A 20,972-nucleotide genomic window follows, 5' to 3' on the forward strand; every position below is an offset into this window, starting at 1 on the left:
AATAAATACTTCTGTGGGGAGGGATGGGGTTGTGATGAAAGATCTGAGTAGGTGATAACATCAGTGTTTGTTTTATAGATATTTATTAAACTCAACATCTATTTTAATGTACTTTCTATGTATATATTTCACAATAAAATGGGGGTTATTACATTTATTACAAAATATTACTAATTATTAAAAAATGTAATTAAAAGTGTGGTATTATAGAAATGGACAATTAGGCCAGTGGAACAGAAGAGTCACACATATATACATTGCATGGTTTGTATCAGATGTGCCACTATAGAAATAGGTTTTTTAAAAATGATGTGGAACAGAATATTTCATATAAATTGAATATTTATATGAAAAAAATTTTTTAGACCCCTACCTCACCCATACACAAAAATCTATTCCTGGTAGATTAAAGACCTAAATATGAAAGACAAAACTATAAAGACTTTTTTTGAATATTAGAGGAGAATATCTTTATGGACTTGAGGTAGAAAATGTTTCTTAAACAAGGCACAAAAAGCACTAGCCTAAAAGGAAATGACTGCAAAGTTGAATTAAATAAAACTTAAGAACTTCTGTTTATTCAAAGACATGATGGGGACTTCCTTGGTAGTCCAGTGGTTAAGACTCCATCTTCCAATGCAGGGGATGTGGGTTTGATCCCTGGTTGGGGAACTAAGATCCTGTAAGCTTCAGGGCTGCAATGAAGACCCAGTGCAGCCAAAATTAAAAAAAAAAAAAAATACACAATGAAGATTGAAAAGCAAACCATAGAACATCCAACAAAGGACTTAAATCTATAATATATATATGAATATATATATATATATATTCCTACAAATCTATAAGAAACTACACAATAAGATTGACCATTATTGGTAATAAATGAAGTAGAAGTGGAAATTAACTAACTCATACGCACTGAAATAAAAATTCTGATAGTATCATGTGATAATACAGATGTAAATTTGTATGAGAATTTTCATAGTTTTGGTGGGAATCTAAATTGTACAACCCTTTGGAAAACAGTTTCACATATTCTGTTAAATGCCCCAGCAGTTATGCTTCAGGGTGTATCATCTCGAGGGAATTTATCCACTTATGCACCTAGAGTCATGTACAAGAATGCACATGGAAGTTTTGTTCATAGAGGCCCCCAAACTGGGAACAAAACAGGAGACTATAAGCCTGTAGACAAAGAGAATGGGGAAATAGCTGCCTGGATCCTGATGGCTATTTAGTTCTGCTTCCAGCCTCTGATGAGGTCCAACTGACCTTTGTCCTCTTTTGATATATTTCCTATTTTGGAAATTCCCTGGTGGTCCAGTGGTTAGGACTCAGTGCTTTCAATGCCGTGAGCCTCAGGTCCAGCTCAGGTCAGAGAACTAAGATCCAGCAAACCATGCTGTTCAGCCAAAATTTTTTTTCCTATTTTGCTCAAGCTGATTTGAACTGGTTTTCTGTTACTTGCAGTCAATAGAGACTTGCTTAGGGGAAAAATGTGGAAGGGGAACCATAAATTACAAAAGACTTAAGAGGTGTATCAACTAATGTGAGGGCTTCATTTGATGTAAACACAAAGTTTGTTAAAAAAAAAAAAAAAGTATAGCAACCATGTAATAGCAAATAACTTTTTTTTTAAAGATCACCCCAAACCTGCCGTACCTCTGGCTCAAGGTCTCGCATAAGGGTGCAGTCAAACTGTCATTCCTCTCAAGGCTCTTCTGAGGCTGCCGGCTCAGCTTCCAGGCCCACTCCTGTTTGCTGGCAGGTTTGGTATTTTCACCATATGGGCGTCTACGTGGCTGCTTGAGTGTCCTCACAACATGGCCTCTGGCAGGAACAACTGACTTGTGAGGCCCAGTGCAAGTTGCAAATGCAGATTCCCTAGTTCAAAAATCATCCAGTATTTTAAGATGATCAGAGTAGAGCATTAAGCCAAGCATGGAGCCTTCTAAGCCCAAGATACTCTGTGACTGCCTAGGTAACATGCCCTTGAAGTCAACTTTGGCAGCTGGTGACCTGAATGAAAGAGAGAGCCCGAGAGCAGTGAAGACAGAAAACACAGTCTTCTTGCAACCCAGTCTCAAAAGTGACATCTTATCATTTTTGTTGTAGCCTATTTATTATTAATAGAAGTAAGTTATTCCCATATGACCCAGCAATCCCACTCCTGAGCATACACACCGCAGAAACCAGAATTGAAAGAGACACGTGTATCCCACTGCTCATCACAGCACTGTTTGTAATAGCCAGAACATGGAAGCAACCTAGATAGATGCCCATCAGCAGAAGAATGGATAAGAAAGCTGTGGTACATGTACACAATGGAATATCACTCAGCCGTTAAAAAGAATGCATTTGAATCAGTTCTAATGAGGTGGATGAAACTGGAGGCTATTATACAGAGCGAAGTAAGTCAGAAAGAAAAACACCAATACAGTATATTAACACATATATATGGAATTTCAAAAGATGGTAATGATGACCCTATATGCGAGACAGCAAAAGAGACACAGATGTAAAGAACAGACTTTTGGACTCTGTGGGAGAAGGCAAGGGTGGGATGATTTGAAAGAATAGCATTGAATCTTGTATATTATCATATGTGAAACAGATTGCCAGTCCAGGTTCGATGCATGAGACAGGGTGCTCAGGACTGGTGCACTGGGATGACCCTGAGGGATGGGATGGGGAAGGAGGTGGGAGGGGGGTTCAGGATGGGGACTCATGTACACCCATGGCTGATTCATGTCAATGTATGGCAAAAACCACTACAATATTGTAAAGTAATTAACCTCCATTAAAATAAATGAATTTTTACACTTGATCTTAGCCAAAAGGCCGAGAAGCAATAATAAATGAATTTTTAAAAAAGAAGTGAGTTATTTCACACTTAAGGGGTGAAACTCACTCAAGGACATAAGTACCAATCAGTCATTGTAGATCATCTTACAAGTTGTCTACAAGTACAACTATATTTGAGAAATCAGGGAAATTTGAATATTGAATGTTTGATAATGGTAAAGAACCATTATTAGTTTCTTAGGTGTGATGATGGTATTGTACTTAAAAGAGGGCCTTTTTCTAAAACATATATACTGAAAATATCTACAGATGAAATGACTTAATGTTTTGGATTTGCCTCAAAATAATTATGGGATGGGAGAGGAATGAGGACATTGATGAAACAAGATTGGCCATGAGTTGACCGTCGTTGAAGTGGGTGATGGGTGTTTGGGGGTTCATTATACTTTATTTATGTATAGGTTTAAACTTTTCTATTAAAAAAGCCTTGCCTGTTTAGGACAATAAATTTGGCTCACTAGACTCGTAATCGATTTCTGATGATCACACTGGTATGATGTAAATTGAAGAGAGTTGCTCAGGGCAGGAGTTGTGGACTTAAGACATCAAAGGATGACACCATGTAGGTCAGTCCATTTGTCTCAAAATTTCCAAAATCTCACGGTGCTTCTTAGAAAAGAAATTAAGTACTGAAGAAGGAGCTGAAGGAAGATGCTGGAGTGATTGGCATATGAAAGAAAGACAACACATACCAACTTGGAGTCAAGTCAGTTAAGTGTGACAATTCTTGCTTTGCCCTCTAGCTTTATCTCCAACCCTGGAGGATTCCAAGGGCCTTCTTATACTAGACTGAGGGTGAGAATGGTCTGCTTCTGGGCTGTTGAGATTAAAGGTCTTACTGCTTTGATGTTTGCTTTCCATGATTCACATGAAAGGTGTTTAAGCCTATGATTTAGAATTGAAGTGTAAAAACATGTGATAAAATAGGAAGAGAAGCTAGAAATCAAAGCAGATCATAAAAAGTACTAATTAAGGGCTGTATGCCAAAGGATACTGTTACCATATTCAGCTGTGTACATGGGTCATTTTTATTTTAAATATTCTTTACATTTTGTATTTCAGGTGACTTTAAAAAGCCAGACTACCTTTGCTTACTTAAATTATCTTGCTTTTCAGTCCTGATGCTTGGTTTGCTGGCAAGGCATCTGATTCCTCCTCTCAATGTCTCTTATGCAGCTTTCTGTGCTTCAGTAATTTATGGAATTTTTGGATCATGTCATCAAATGTCCATTGGTGAGTTCAGTGCTAGAATCACAGGAGGTGTATGAAGTCTCCATCTTGATTGTTTACTTATTGCTAAGGAACTCAAGTTAAAGCTATGTTTAACATATAAAGAAAAGAGGCAAAAAATGGATATTCTTTTTTTATAATTTATTCATTTTAATTGGAGGCTAATTACTTTACAATATTGTGGTGGGTTTTGCCATACATCGGCATGAATCAGTCACAGGGATATTCTATTCACAGGGTTAGTGTTCAGGTTTTAGAAACTGAACACTTTTGTGCTGTTATTAATGTCCCTACCAGACATGAGTTATTAATGTCCCTACCAGGCCCATGAGTTATTAAAGGAATGAAAGGACAAGAGGCGTCTTCCTTGCTGAAATTTCCATACTTTGGAATCTGATTATCCTCGACCAAGAAGATCCAGAAATGATTTTGCCAAAACTCCTGGAATGGATCCACTTTTCAGCTGAACCCATAATAACCATACTCCATGAACCTGATTTATAATAATCATATCAAATTATTAATTTACATTGAGAAAATGTTATCATAGTAATCAAAACACTGAAACCCACAGGGTAAGCACTTTTCTTCCCTGAGTCAAAGATCCATCTACTAATTTATAATTTGAAATGATTGTTGCAGAGACCAGACCCAACTGAAGGTCCTGTGATCAGCACAATTACTTCCCCTGGGTGAACCTGAATAGAAATCAAACCACACAATGCCCTGACAGTCTCAGAAGGGCATCGCCAGTGTTCACGAGTCAAGTGCCTTTTTCTGAGCTTCCACGCTGAACAACTGACCAGGCAACCAACGTTGACCATCCTGACTGGCACTCTTTTTTCTCCAGCTGTGTTTGTATATTCAGTCCAGCTGCCATCCCATTCTGTGGCACGCACCTGTGCCTTTTTAAGGACAATATTCCACATCTTTACTAAAATTTAGTGTCTGTTGATTTTTGCATTTAAACACTAAAACAGCTGTTTTATTCCAATTACTCCAAGTTCTCAGAGCTCATTACAGTCACTTCCAAATACTAATAACAAGGGCTACTAGAGTTTTGCTTCTGTTAGGAATTTAAAGGTAAAATTTGCCTTTGCCTCCCGCATTCATGTTGATATGAGAAATAAATAAAATTTTGTTTGAAACAGGTTTAGCTCCATGTCATTTTGCACCTATTACATCCTTCTTAAGTGTTTAGGTATTGTTTTTCTTATTATTATTGATTAGCTTTGTTTTCTGATCCTTTTCCCACCATCTCATTTTTCACCATTTCTAAGAACAGGCACAGTAGCTGAGCCAGATATACATTTCCAGTCAGTTTCTCTTTCTTCCTACTCCATATGCCCATTGATACAAAGAGGTTGTTACATAGGCCTGAAAGATCTAAAATTTCAGAGTTGGTTACAGTATGTGAAACCAGAGAGCTTTTCCCTCCTCTTTCTTACTTCTCAGTGGCCACTTTCAGATAGGAAAAGTTGATCAGATCGACAATGTATGAGACCATGTTTTGCCTTTGTCAACATCTGTCAGTTTACCTGGACTTAAAACCTCAGCCTCTGCCTAACCTTTTTCTTTCATAGGTACATTCTTCCTTGTGAGTGCTCTGACAATCAATGTCCTCAGGACACAGCCATTCAACAGTGGCCACTTATTACTGGGAACCTTCATCCAGGATGACTTTTCTAACATGTCCTTCTTTGAGAACTATAACAAATCCTTGAGTTCTGTGGCATCTGTAACTTTGCTGACTGGGATTATTCAGGTAGGTCCTGAGTCTCTGAATCCCTGAAGGAAAAAGAAAGAAATAAAGGGGCTGTACATGAATCCTTTCCTTGAACTGCTTCTGTTACCCATTGTGATATATCTGGAATTTAAGTGATTTTCACTTTTTTCCAAAACTTATAGGACGTATGGATAGACTGACTCCTCAGTGACAAAACTTCTCCCTCCCCAGAAATCTACCACCCCTGGTTGAGGATGAGATAGCCAACATTCTCCTCAATCTGTACTACTATAAGACTAAACAAGCGTCCAAATAGGACTTCCCTGGTAGTCCAGTGGTTAGGACTTCACCTTCCAATGCAGGATGTGTGAGTTCAATCCCTGGTGAGGGAGCTAGGATCCTGCATGCCTCGTGGTCAAAAAACCGAAACCTGAAACAGAAGCAATATTGTAACAAATTCAATAAGGACTTTGATAATGGTCTATATCAAAAGAATCTAAAAATAAGAGAAGGGTCTCAGGGACTGTGGCCTAGAGTTCTACTCATGATTTCATGTTTTAAAAAATTCCTTTATGTTCTTTCACCAAGAATAGCACTCGTGGGCTCACATAATGTGTTTTTTGTTAGTGGGCATTAGAGTCAGATGTAAAATCCTTTCTCTACAATGACAGGACACAGCTAATGGATGATGATATCAATGATTTGTTAAAATATCCAATGTTATTTTGGGCAGTGTCTTTGATTTCTTCTGAGAATCTACCATCTAAAGCATCACTGACTGAACTAAAGTCATATATTTCAGCTTTATTTCTCTGTCTTCTCAGCTAACCCAGCTCTAGCTAACGTTCTCTGATTTCCCCAAAGCCATCCTTTATTAGGTAAAAACTTATTGGGAGCCTACAAAGGCAAGCTATCCTGGTGGGCCAACCCCAGCTCTGACTCTTACCAATTGCATGACTTACTTGCAGGCCTCAGTTTCTTGATGTTTAAAATGGGAATAATAATATTTGTATTGCAGAATTCTTGTAAGGATTAAGTAAGAAAATGTATGTAAAACATTCAGCCCAGAGCCTGTCACGTAATAAGTATTAATAAGTTATAATTACAGAGTACAGAGAAAAGAAGTTGGTACTTTAATAGAGACCAAAAAAATGTTTTTAAAGATATAATACCCATGTTTTAAAAAGTCAGTCTTGTAGGAGAAGACAGAATAACAGGCATCAAGTCAGCAATCTATTAATTATAAGTAGCCTTGGCATGTTCTTTTTCCTTTTTCCATGTTTGAGCATCACTTTTTTCATATAACAAAGGAGAAGATATTCCATTTACAGGAAGATAGACTACATGTACTTTTCCCTATTCCTCCTCCTAAGAACAACTGAAAAATTTGGAAAGTTATATACAAACCAAACTTAAGAAGGCTCTGAAAGGTGGAGAGAAGACAACAAACTGGCTCAGACCCAAGGAACAACACAGTGGAGAGTTCCCTGGGTTTTCTTTTTGCCCCATACACCTTAGACTTGGTGCAAAAGAAGCCAGAGAGCCAAAATGCCAGTGGGGCAGACCAAAAGAAAAAGTCCCAACAAAAGTCTGTTCTGTATAGCCACAGGACTAGGAAAGAGTAGCAATTCTGAAAACGTTAACCCAGTAACTGCTCTACTCTAGACAAATACCAAGAAAAAAAAAACTCTGTGGTGTTATCCCTACTCATGCCAGTGTGTGGCCAAGTGGGGAGCCCAGATTTCCACCTTCACCCAGCTGTAATGAGGTAGCTACCCAGGGTGTTGTCAGAGAAGGCCAAATAGGGAGTCGAGACTTTCATCTCCACTGGATAGTAATAAGCTTCTCTTCTTACTCCTTGCTGGGGTGTGTCAGAGAAGGCCCAGTGAAGAGTCAGTTCTATCACCACAACACAGCATTAATGATGACAACCCCCTCTGTAGCGGTGTCAGTGGAGGCCATGCAGGGAGAAATAAAGGCATTTCTGTCTCTCCCAGTCAGGATGGTATCAGTGGAGGCCTAGTGGGGAGCCAGAACTTCCATCTCCTCCCAGTAAAAATGAAGAGTCCCTACTGCCTCAGGTGTCAGTGGATTTTAAGAGGAGAACCTGGACTTCTGCCTTACCAGGCAGTAACAAGGTAACACCTTCCCCTGTCAGCACTTTATCAAAATAAGGTGGCTAAAACAGAACATTTCAGTAAGATCCAGAATCTTATAGCACAGTACATGAAATGTCAATAGCTGAACTGAAAATAACTTGTCATATCAAGAACCAAGAACATTTCAACTTTAATGAAAAAAGGCAATAAAAAGATGCCAGCACTGAGATGAGAGGGGTTAGAATTAGCTGGCATAAATTATAAAGCAGCCATCCTAAAAATGCTTCAGCAACCAATTATGAATATGCTTGAAACAAAGTAAAAAAAAGAAGGTCTCAAAAAGTAAATAGAAGATGTAAAGAAGAACCAAACAGAAATTTTAGAGCTGAAAAATATATTAACCAAAATTAAAAATTCAAAGAATGGACTCGACAGCAAAATGGAGGAGACAGAGTAAAGAATCAATGAGCTTGAAGAAACAACAACAGAAATTACTCAGTCTGAACAATAGAAAATAGACTGAAAAAAATTTAACATAATCTCAGGGACAAGTGGGACTATAACAGAAGCTCTAACATTTGTGTCTCATAAGCATCCCAGAAAGGGAGGGGAAAAAAGATGGGACTGAATTACTTGAAGAACTAATAGCTGAAAGTGCCCCAAATTTGACAGAAGATATACTTCTACAGTTTTAAGAACCTTGGAAAATCCCAAACAAGATAAATCCATAGGAATCCACACCAAGACAAATCATACTCTATGTCTGAAAACTAAAAACAATGAAAAAAATCTTGAAAGCAGTGAGAGAAACACTTTACCTTCAGTGAGAAAATAATTTAAATGACAGCAAATTTCTTATCAGAAACCATGTAGACCAGAAGGAAATTGCACATTTGCTGAAAGAACTGTCAATCCAAAAATCATTATTGTTGTTCAGTTGTGTCTGACTGCAGCACACCAGACCTCCCTATCCTTCACCACCTCCCAGAGCTGCTCAAACTCATATCCATTGAGTCGGTGATGCCATCCAACCATCTCGTCATCTCTCATCCCCTTCTCCTGCCTTCAATCTTTCCCAACATCAGGGTCTTTTCTAACGAGTTGGCTCTTCGCATCAGGTGGCCAAGGTATTGGAGCTTCAGCTTCAGCATCAGTCTTTCCAATAAATATTCAGGATTGATTTCCTTTAGGATGGACTGGTTTGATCTCCTTGCAGTCCTAGGCACTCTCAAGAGTCTTCTCCAACACCAAAGTTCAAAAGCATCAGTTCTTCAACACTCAAGTCTTCTATATGGTCCAACTCTCACATCCATACATGCCTACTGGAAAAACCATAGCTTTGACTAGATGGACCTTTGTTGGCAAAGTAACATCTCTGCTTTTTAATCGCTATCTAGGTTTGTCATAGCTTTTCTTCCAAGGAGCAAGTGTCATGGCTGCAGTCACCATCTGCAGTGATTTTTTTTTTTTTTAATGCAGTGATTTTGGAGCCCAAGAAAGTAAAGTCTGTCACTGTTTCCATTGTTTCCCCATCTATTTTCCATGAAGTGATGGGACTGGATGCCATGATCTTATTTTATTTGAATTTTGAGTTTTAAGCCAGCTTTTTCACTCTTGTTTTTTACCTTTATCAAGAGGTTCTTTAGTTCCTCTTCACTTTCTGCCATAAGGGTGGTATCATCTACATATCTGAGATTATTGATATTTCTCTTGGCAATTTTGATTCCAGCTTGTACTTCATTCAGCCCAGCATTTCTGAAAAAAGCCTTCAAGAATGAAGGAGAAATCAAGACATACTCATATGAAGGAGAACTAAGAGAATTTATCACCAGCAAGACCTACCCTAAAAGAATGGCTAAAAGAAGTTCTCTAAACAGAAAGGAAATGATAAAAGAAGGCATCTTGGAACATCTAGTAGGAAGAAAGAACAATGGAAAAGGGAAAACATGGATAGATATGGTAGTTTTCTTAAGTTTTCTAAATATGTCAATGGTTGAAGCAAAAATTGTATCACTGATGTGTTTCAAAATGCATATGAAAGAAATATTTAAAACCATTCTTTTATAAACAAACATAATGGGAGGTAAATTTTCTATAATTTGCTCAAACTGGTAAAATGTTTACATCAGTGGACTGTGATAAGTTATGTATATATAATGTAATACCTAGGACAATCACTTCAAAACCTATACACTAAAAAATGCTATAGATAAATAAAAATGAAATTCTAAAAAATGTTCAAGTAATGTGTGAAATCAGAAAAAATAAAAAGATGAAAAGTAGAGCAAACAGGATCAATGGAAGAAAATAGAAAGCCCAGAGATAAATCCACATACCTACAGACACCTTATCTTCGACAAAGGAGGCAAGAATATATAATGGAAAAAAGACAACCTCTTTAACAAGTGATGCTGGGAAAACTGGTCAACCACTTGTAAAAGAATGAAACTAGAACACTTTCTAACACCGTACACAAAAATAAACTCAAAATGGATTAAAGATCTAAATGTAAAAGGAGAACATAGGTGAAACAGTCTCCAACATGAATCACAGCAGGATCCTCTATGACCCACCTTGCAGAATATTGGAAATAAAAGCAAAAATAAACAAATGGGACCTAATGAAAATTAAAAGCTTTTGCACAACAAAGGAAACTATAAGCAAGGTGAAAAGACAGCCTTCAGAATGGGAGAAAATAATAGCAAATGAAGAAACAGACAAAGGATTAATGTCAAAAATATACAAGCAACTCCTGCAGCTCAATTCCAGAAAAATAAATGACCCAATCAAAAAATGGGCCAAAGAACTAAACAGATATTTCTCCAAAGAAGACATACAGATGGCTAACAAACACATGAAAAGATGCTCAACATCACTCATCATCAGAGAAATGCAAATCAAAACCTCAGTGAGGTACCATTACACGCCAGTCAGAATGGCTGCTATCCAAAAGTCTACAAGCAATAAATGCTGGAGAGGGTGTGGAGAAAAGGGAACCCTCTTACACTGTTGGTGGGAATGCAAACTAGTACAACCACTATGGAGAACAGTGTGGAGATTCCTTAAAAAACTGGAAGTAGAACTGCCATATGACCCAGAAATCCCACTCCTGGGCATATACACCGAGGAAACCAGATCTGAAAGAGACACGTGCACCCCAATGTTCATTGCAGCACTGTTTATAATAACCAGGACATGGAAGCAACATAGATGCCCATCAGCAAATGAATGGATAAGAAAGCTGTGGTACATATACACAATGGAATATTACTCAGCCATTAAAAAGAATACATTTGAATCAGTTCTAATGAGGTGGATGAAACTGGAGCCCATTATACAGAGTGAAGTAAGCCAGAAAGATAAACACCAATACAGTATACTAACACATATATATGGAATTTAGAAAGATGGTAACGATAAGCCTATATGCAAGACAGAAAAAGAGACAGATGTACTGAACAGACTTTTAGACACTATGGGAGAAGAGAGGGTGGGATGTTCAGAGAGAACAGCATTCAAACAAGTATACTATCAAGGGTGAAAGAGATTGTCAGCCCAGGTTGGATGCATGAGACAAGTGCTCAGGGCTGGTGCACTGGGAAGACCCAGAGGGATGGGATGGGGAGGGATGCGGGTTGGGGGATCGGGATGGGGAGCACATGTAAATGCAGGGCTGATTCATGTCAATGTATGGCAGATACCACTACAATATTGTAAAGTAGTTAGCCTCCAATGAATAAAAATAAATGGAAAAAAAAAGAAAAGTAGAGCAAACAGAAAAATGGCAGACTTAACCCTTAACACATCAACATTTACATTAAAGATATCGACTAAATATTTAGAAATATGCTGTCTGCAAGAAACAACAAAAATAATGATTAGGTTGAAAGTTAAAAAAATAGATATATCATGCAAATATTAAAGGAAAGCAGGATTGACTATATTAATAACAGATAAAGTAGACTTCAGAGCCAAGAAAATTACCAGAGGTAGAGAAGGACAGCACATAATAATAAAAGCCTTGCTCTTCCAAGAAGGTGTTGCAGACCTACATATGTCTGCAGCAAATGACAGAGCCCCAAAATGTGTGAAGCAAGAAGTGACATAACTGTAATGGAGACACAGACAAATACAACTCCACAATTATAGTTGGAGACCTCACCACTCCTCTCTCAACAATTGATAGAACAACTGGACAGAAAATCAACAAGAATATAGTAAAATTCAAAACATCAACAACACCAATAGGACTCGAGACATTTATAGAATACTCCAACTAGTAACAGCAGAATACACATTCTTTTCAACAACCCATGGAACATACAGCAAGATAGACCACATCCTGGGCTATGAAACAAGCATCAATAAATTTAGAAGAATTGAAGTCAAACAGTGTGTTCTTTGACCACAGTGGAATCAAACTAGAACTCAATAACAAAGAGTTAACAGGAAAGTCTCCAAATTCCTGGACACTGAACAACACACTTCTAAACAATCCATAAGTCAGAGAGGAAGTTTCAAGGGAAATAAATACACTGAAGTAAATGAAAATAAAATGTACCAAAATTTCTGGAACACAGCTAAAGTGGTGCTGAAAAGGAAATTTATAGCACTAAAATGCATATAGTAGAATAAAGAAAAAGTCTCAGATTAATAATATAAGCTCCCTCTGCAAGAATCTAGAAAAATAAGAGCAAATTATACCCAAAATAAGCAGAAGGAAGGAAATAATAAAGAGGAAAAGTGAATGAAACTAAAAACTGGAAAGTTCACATACTGATGGTTCCATTTATGTAAGATTCTTGAAGTGACAAAATTATAGAAATGGAGAACAGGTTAGTTGTTGCCAGAGATTAAAAATGAGTAGAGATCAGAGGATGGAGGTTGGAGGTAGAGATGGGAGATGAGAGGCTATAATAGGACAACAGGAGAGATCCTTGTGTTGATGGAATTATTTTTTATCTTATCTGCATTTGATGTCACTATCCTAGTTGTGGCATGTAGTGTAGCTGTTCAAGATGGGGAAAACTGGGTACACAGGATCTCTGCATTGCTTTTTTACAACTGCATGTCAATCTACAATTATTTACAATAAAAAGTTTTAGAAAAGTCTGAACTAAATAATAACAACCAATGTTTATTGCTGTGTGCTGTCAATGTTCAAAGCACTTTACATGTCTTATCCTGATTTGGTCCTCACAACACCCCCCTGTATGAGGGTAGGTATTACTTTGTACTTACTTTAAGGAAACAAAGGTATAGAGAGGTTAAGTTAAGAGGTTAAGATCTTGAGGTTAATTGCTCAAGATCATGTAACCAGTAAGATCCCAAGCTGAGATTCAGGCTGTTTGTCTGCCTCTAGAACCTGTGCACTAGACAATCTTAAAGTGCACACAAGTATTAATAAAAGTGAGGAGTTCACTGTCAAAAGAATATGAAGTGGGGACTTTCCCTGGCAGTCCAGTGGTTAAGAATCCATGCTTCCACCGCAGAGGGTATGGGTTCCAACCCTGGTCAGGAAACTAAGATCCTGCATGCCATGTGGCATGTCCAAAAATAATTTAAAAAATATGAAGTGAAGGTATAGTTTTTAGTTGGGATGGAGTTGTCCGGGAAGGAAACAACCATTTCCTAAACCTTTCCTTCATTCACCAAACATTTGGTACAGAACTTCCTTGACTTATGATGGGGTTACATACTGATAAACCCATGGTAATTTGAGAATACTGTAAGTTGAAAATACATTTAGTAAACCTAGCTTACCAAATATCATAGCCTGGCCTGGCTTACCTTAAACGTGCTCAGAACACTTACATTAAACTGTATTGGGCAAAATCATGTAATACAAAGCCTATTTTATAATAAAGTATTGGCTATCTCATGTAGTTTGTTGAATATAGTACTGAAAGTGATAAACAGAGTGGCTGTCTGAGTACAAATAGTTCTTAGTGTATGAGTTGTTTCCCCTCATGTCTGTGTGGCTGAGTGGGAGCTGTGGCTCACTGCCACTGCCCAGCATCACAGAAGAGCATCATACTGCACAGGGCTAGCCCAGAAAAAAGAAATCAAAATTCAAAGTACCATTTTTACTGAATGTTTAGTGCTTTTACACCATTGTAAAGTCGAAATTAAAAAATGTTAGAACCATTGTAATTTGGGAAATGTCTTTACCTGTTTTCAATAAGGATGACAGAGATAGGTTTCATATCACAAACCAGTTCTGACTGATTGACAGTGATGTCTAGAAAATTATGCTAACACCAGATTCTGATGCCACATCACAGCTGGGTAAGGAGGAGTTCTACGGTTCATTATAGATATTTGCCATTTACAAGGCCGAAGGAAGGGATGGCATGAAGAATGAGTGATATAGGGACTTTCCCAGTGGTTAAGGGTCCACCTCGCAATGCAGGGGACAGAGGTTTGGACCTCTGGTCGAGGAGCTAAGATCCCACATGCCGTGGAGCAACTAAGCCCTCAGCTGCAACAACCGAGCCTGCACGCCACAAGCAGAGAGTCCTTGAGCCTCAACAAAAGATCCTGCGTGACACAGGAAGATCCTGAGCGCCGCAAGTAAGACCCAAGGCAGCCGCCCCGAAAAGAGAATGAATGATATATATGTTTGCATCTGTCACTATTTTCAGATTTGAGCTAAGTGTTCTACATGTATTCTGTCATGTAATCCATACAAAACACTCATGTTGGGTATTATTCATTTCATAGAGAAGGGAACTGAGGCTCGAGGAGTTTAAGAAACTTGTCCAAACGCACTCAGTACCACACTTTCTGAAGGCGAGAAGTTTTATTGAGCTCTTTTTACAGTTTTTGTTTATTGATTGACTGCACTGGGTCTTCATTGCAGCCCGTGGGCTTTCTCTAATTGTGCGGAGCAGGGGAGGCTACTCTCTAGTTGCAGCGCATGGGCTTTGCATTGTGGCGGCTCCTCTTGTTGTGGAGCAGAGGCTCCAGGGACCGCCAGCTCAGAAGCTGAGGCACACAGGTCCAGCTCTGGAGTTCTCCTGGAGCAGGGATCAAACCTGTGTCCCCAGCATTGGCAGGCAGATTCTCAGCACTGGACCACCAGGAAAGTTCTGTTGAGCTCTTGAAAGAGATGATAAACCTGGGTTGGCAGAGAGGGAAGAGGGGTTTGGGCATAAGCACAGAAGAAATCAGTCAATCACACAAAAGACAGGAAATAGATTGGCCTGACTAGAATCAAGGAGCACTCTGGACAGTAATGACCGGAGGTCAAGGGAGACAAAGTGCCCAACTAACTGAAAGTTTTGAAACAAAAAGCTCTTAAAGCTAATAGATTTGTTCCTCCAAGTTTGTTTTCTGAGAGTTCCTAGTGCAGCGGAATATGAAGCAGTGACAAGAGAAGGTTTCAAGACTTTGCTTTTCTTTCCCCATCTTCTTCATTGGGCTGTGTCATTTTTCTTAACCTGCCCTCCTAAGAGGATTGGAGCTTGCCCTCTAGCCATAATTTTCCACTTTTTTTTTAATTATAGAAGATGAACAGGTATATTGCAAAAATCTCCAATAAGAAGAGTGTATAAATTACAAAATATTGCCCATAACCTTTAATCAATCATTCCCCAAAGGCAACTTCTGTTAATAACTTGGCATCTATCCTTTTAAATCCTTTGCTTGTGTATTACATAGCATTTTAAAAATACATCTACATACAAATACCGTATCTTACGTATATTTACATTTAATCCTAGAGACATAAATTCAGTTTAATCGTTCTTCATAAACATCAAAGGCCCAAATCTTTAAGCTGGAGCCCAGGTTGTTTTAATATTTTCCTTTGCGAAAAGCTGCATTCCTCACAGGGATGTTAACATGTCAGAGAGGGCTATCAAAGCTTCCGTTGGGGCTTCCCTGGTGCCTGCCAATGCAGAAGACACAGGTTCAATCCCTGATCCAGGAAGATCCCGCATGCTGCAGGGCAGCTGAGCCCGTGCACCACAGTTGTAGAGTTTGTGCTCTAGAGCCTGGGAGCCGCAACAAGCGAAGCCCAGGCACCCTGGAGCCTGTAACTGGCAGCAAGGGAAGCCGTCTCAATGAGAAGCCCTCGCCCCCACAGCTAGAGAAAAGCCCACACAGCAACTAAGACTCAGCACACGCAAAAATAAATAAATTTAAAAAAATTATTTTTAAAGAAGATTTTAGTGAAAAGGACTTTTAAAAAGGTAAGTCTTCTTCTGATCACTTTGTCACTGATTACCCCACATCCACAAGATCAGTAGATCCTAGGGTAAGAACGTCAGCTTACATACACGTGGAGAAAGAAAGGAGTGTGGTCTTATGTTTGTAAGGGAGCCTCTGAATCAATACCAAGGACCTGCTCTTAGCTCATCAATTTCAGTTGATTAGGGAAAGAGAAACGAGTTATCAAAGGGGATTTCCCTGGTGGCCCTCTGGTAAATAATCCGCCTGCCGATGCAGGGGACATGGATTTGATCCCCGATCTGAGAAGATTCCACATGCCAGGGGGCAGCTAAACCTGTGCACCAACAACTACTGAGCCCAACTACTGTGGGCCTGCGTGCCACAACTGCCGAAGCCCACACACACAGAGCCCGTGCTCCACACTGAGAGAAGCCACTGCAACGAGAAGCCCACGCGCTGCAACTAGAGAGTAACCTCCCCTCGCCACACCTAGAGAAAGCCTGTGCAAAGCAGCAAAGACCCAGCACAGCCCCCCTCCCAATTTTGTAAGTTAAAGAAAGTTATTAAAGGGGCCTAAGCTAACCTTTTTTGTTGGAACGCCTGGAGATGGCCTGATGTGGTGCCATTGCTGGTTTGATGACATTCCTCCTCACTCTGGTTTTCTTTTCCATCTGAATCGCCCCACAGCTGTCTATGGGCATGTTAGGTTTTGGCTTCATTGTCACTTACATTCCGGAGGCTGCCATCAATGCTTACCTGGCTGCTACAGCCCTGCACGTTATGCTGTCCCAGTTGACCTGCATCTTCGGAGTTATGATCAGTTACAATTCTGGTCCCATCGCCTTCTTCTACGTGAGTAATTTCTGCCCTCACCCAGAGTAACGAATGCTCCTCCCCTTGCCTCCAAAAAGAAGTAGACCCAAGTGAAGAGACTCTTGTATAGGCGGCTGGGTCAAGAGGGTCCTAGAAGTAATTTCACCTCTTCCAGATTTACAGTTTTGATTAATTGCAGGCGCCAATTGGACCATGTTCTCAGTTGCATTAATCATTTTACTCCCAGCCTTTTAAACTAACATGATCTATGTTAAAATTTGGTCTTTTAGATAACTGTATCTATCATAATTCTCCCTATCATGTAACTCATAACAGACATGTATCCTAAAACATCTTAAGAATATAAAATGCAAAGTTGTCCCTGAATGCAAGAACAGCCCAGAAGTCAAGTGAAACATACATGGTCTGGGCAAATTAATAAAGAGTAGGCTAATAAACAGAACTCCTGGGTCCTTTCCATTACACTGAAACACAGAAAGTGTATTCTCTTTTTGTTGGACATTATTGTCTTTTAATGTATCTTTTCCAAATTAAAAAATTATATATCTACCTACTTGCTCTCCCTGTTCTAGTCATGCTGGTAAAGATCTCAATGCCCAGCAACCCTGCCCAGGGACTTCTGTTTGAACTAATTTAGAAAGTGTCGTTTTCTAGCTTTAGGCAATTATTACATCCTTTCCTAAGCCTCTGTAATTTTGTTTTCTTTCAGAACATAATTAACTACTGTTTAGGTCTCCCTAAAGCTAATTCCACCAGCATCTTACTATTTCTAACCGCTATTGTTGCTCTGAGAATCAACAAATGTATCAGAATTTCCTTCAACCAGTACCCCATTGAGTTTCCCATGGAAGTTTTTCTGGTAGGTGTCTTTTTGCTTCTGTTTTGTTAAGTTAATTTCTGTTGGAGTATAGTTGCTTTACAGTGTTCTGTTAGATTCTGCTACACAGCAGAGTGAATCAGTTATACACACACATATTAATCTATTCCCTCTTTTTAAGATTTCCTCCCCATTTACGTCACCACATGGCACTGAGTAGAATTCCCTGTGCAATCAAGTAGGTTCTTACTACTGGTCTGTTGTATCCATGGGAGCGGGTATAAGTCAATCCCAATATCCAAATTCATCCCACCCCCTTCCCCTCTTGGCATCCCTAGGTTTGTTCTCTACAAGTGTGTCTCTATTTCTGCTTTGCAAATAAGTTCATATGCACCATTTTTCTAGATTGCAATATAAGCGATAGTATATGCTATTTGTTTTTCTCTTTCTGATTTACTTTACTCTGTATGACAATCTGTAGATCCATCCATGTCTTTGCAAAGGGCACTATTTTGCTCCTTTTTATGGCTGGGTAATATTCCACTGTATATATTGTTGTTCAGTCACTAAGTCATGTCCAATCTTTGCGACCCCATGGACTACAGCACACAAGGCTTCCCTGTCCTTCACCATTTCCCAGAGCTTGCTCAAACTCTTGTCCATTGAATCGGTGATTCCATCCAACCATGTTGTCCTCTGTCATCCCCTTCTCCTCCTGCCTTCAATCTTTCCCAGCATCAGGGTCTTTTCTAATGACTCAACTCTTTGAATCAGGTGATCAAAGTATTGGAACTTCAGCTTCAGCATCAGTACTTCCAATGAATTTTCAGAATTGATTTCCTTTAGAATTGACTGGTTTGACCTCTTTGCAGTCCAAGGGACTCTTAACAGTCTTCTCCAACACCACAGTTTAATATCATAATTTCTTCGGTGCTCAGCTTTCTATACGGTCCAATTCTCATATCCATACATGACTACTGGAAAAACCATAGCTTTGACTGAACAGACCTCTGTTGGCAAAGTGATGTCTCTCCTTTTTAACATGCTCTCTAAGTTTGTCATTGCTTTTCTTCCAAGGAGCAAGTGTCTTTTAATTTCATGGCTGCAGTCACCATCTGCAGTGATTTTGGAGCCCAAGAAAATAGAGTCTGTCACTGTTTCCATTGTTTCCCCATCTATTTGCCATGAAGTGATGGGACCGGATGCCATGATCTTAGTTTTTGAATGTTGAGTTTTAAGTCAGCTTTTTCACCTTCATCAAGAGCCTCTTTAGCTCCTCTTCACTTTCTGCCATAAGGGTGGTGTCATCTGCATATCTGAGGTTATTGATATTTCTCCTGGCAATCTTGATTCCAGCTTGTGCTTCATCCAGCCCAGCATTTCTCATGGTGTACTCTGCATATAAAGTTAAATAAGCAGGATGACAGTATACAGCCTAGATGTATTCCTTTCCCAATTTTGAACTAGTCTGTTGTTCCATGTCTGGTTCTAACTGTTGCTTCTTGATCTGCATACACGTTTCTCAGGAGGCAGGTAAGGTGGTCCGGTATTCCCATCTCTTAAAGAGTTTTCCACAGTTTGTTGTGATCCACAGAGTCCAAAGCTTTAGTGTAGTCAATGAGCAGAAGTAGATGTTTTTCTAGAACTCTCTTGCTTTTTCGATGATCCAGCAGATGTTGGCAATTTGATCTCTGGTTCCTCTGCCTTTTCTAAAACCAGCTTGAACATCTGGAAGTTCTCGGTTCATGTACTGTTGAAGCCTGGCTTGGAGAATTTTGAGCATTACTTTGCTAGCATGTGAAATGAGCGCAGTTGTGTGGTAGTTTGAACATTCTTTGGCACTGCCTTTCTTTGAGATTGGAATGAAAACTGACCTTTTCCAGTCCTGTGGCCACTGCTGAGTTTTCCAAATTTGCTGGCATATTGAGTGCAGCACTTTCACAGCATCACCTTTTAGGATTTGAAATAGCTCAGCTGGAACTCTATCACCTCCACTAGCTTTGTTTGTAGTGATGCTTCCTAAAGCCCACTTGACTTCACACTCCAGGATGTCTGGCTCTAGGTGAGTGATCACACCATCATGGTTATCTGGTTCATTAAGATCTCCTTTGTATAGTTCTTCTGTGTATTCTTGCCACCTTTTCATATCTTCTGCCTCTTTTAGGTCCATACCATTTCTGTCCTTTTTTGTGCCCATCTTTGCATGAAGTGCCCCCTTTGTATCTCTCATTTTCTTGAAGAGAGCTCTAGTCTTTCCCATTCTGTTGTTTTCCTCTATTTGTTTGCATTGATCACTGAGGAAGGCTTTCTTATCTCTCCTTGCAGAATATTCTTTGAGACTTTGCATTCAGATGAGTTTATCTTACATGTATCACATTTTCTTTATCTATTCCTTTGTTGAAGGACATTTAGGATACTTCCATGTCCTGGCTATTGTAAATAGTGCTGCAGTGAACATTGGGATGCAAGTGTCTTTTTGAATTATGGTTTTCTCTGGGTATTTGCCCAGAAATGGGGTTTCTGGGTCATATGCTACCCAATAGAATGGCAGTTCTAGTTTTAGTTTTTTGCGGAACCTCCATACCGTTCTCCATAGTGGTTATACCAGTTTACATTCCCATCAGCAGTGTAGGAGGGTTCCGTTTCTCCACATTCTCTCCAGCATTTACTGTTTGTAGATTTTTTGATGATGTCCATTCTGACCAGATGAGGTGATACTTCATTGTAGTTTTGACTTGCATTTCTCTAATAATTAGTTGTGTTCAGCATCTTTTGACCATCTGTATGTCTTTGGAGAAGTGTCCATTTAGGTTTCCCTCCCATTTTTTCATTAGCTTATTTGTTTCTTCGACACTGAGCTGCATTCGTTGTTCGTTTATTTTGGAGATTAATCTCTTGTCAGTTGCTTCATTTGCAAATATTTTCTTCCGTGCTGTTGTCTTTTTGTTTTGTTTATGGTTTCCTTTGTTGTGCAAAAGCTTTTAAGTTTAATTAAGTCTCATTTATTTCTGTTTTTATTTTCATTACTCTAGGATGTGAGGCAAAAAAGATCTTGCTGCAATTTGTGTCAAAAAGTGTTCTGCCTATGCTTTTCCTCTAAGAGTTTTATAGTGTCTAGCCTTACACTATAGTGTACAGCCTTTAATTCATTTCATTAATTCATTCATGTACAGTCTTTAATTCATTTTGAGTTTATTTTTGTGTAGGATGTTAGGGAGTGTTCTCC

At 39.1% G+C, this 20,972-nt stretch overlaps 1 protein-coding gene and 1 pseudogene across 2 annotated transcripts in view; one reads left to right on the forward strand and one right to left on the reverse strand.

Annotated features, from left to right (window-relative positions):
• SLC26A8 (solute carrier family 26 member 8) overlaps positions 1-20,972 on the forward strand; it is an 84,109-nt gene that overhangs the window by 23,789 nt on the left and 39,348 nt on the right. For both annotated transcript variants that reach the window (XM_070456541.1, XM_070456542.1), the window contains 5 exons: positions 3,982-4,098; positions 5,679-5,860; positions 7,819-7,959; positions 16,783-16,947; positions 17,639-17,788. In XM_070456541.1, the coding sequence (XP_070312642.1) occupies positions 3,982-4,098; positions 5,679-5,860; positions 7,819-7,959; positions 16,783-16,947; positions 17,639-17,788 (755 nt within the window). The remainder of the gene's footprint in view (positions 1-3,981; positions 4,099-5,678; positions 5,861-7,818; positions 7,960-16,782; positions 16,948-17,638; positions 17,789-20,972) is intronic.
• On the reverse strand, positions 2,706-2,853 carry LOC139031632 (U2 spliceosomal RNA; annotated as a pseudogene).

The sequence above is a fragment of the Odocoileus virginianus genome, chromosome 27, assembly GCF_023699985.2.
Source record: "Odocoileus virginianus isolate 20LAN1187 ecotype Illinois chromosome 27, Ovbor_1.2, whole genome shotgun sequence".
Classification (NCBI taxonomy): domain Eukaryota; kingdom Metazoa; phylum Chordata; class Mammalia; order Artiodactyla; family Cervidae; genus Odocoileus; species Odocoileus virginianus.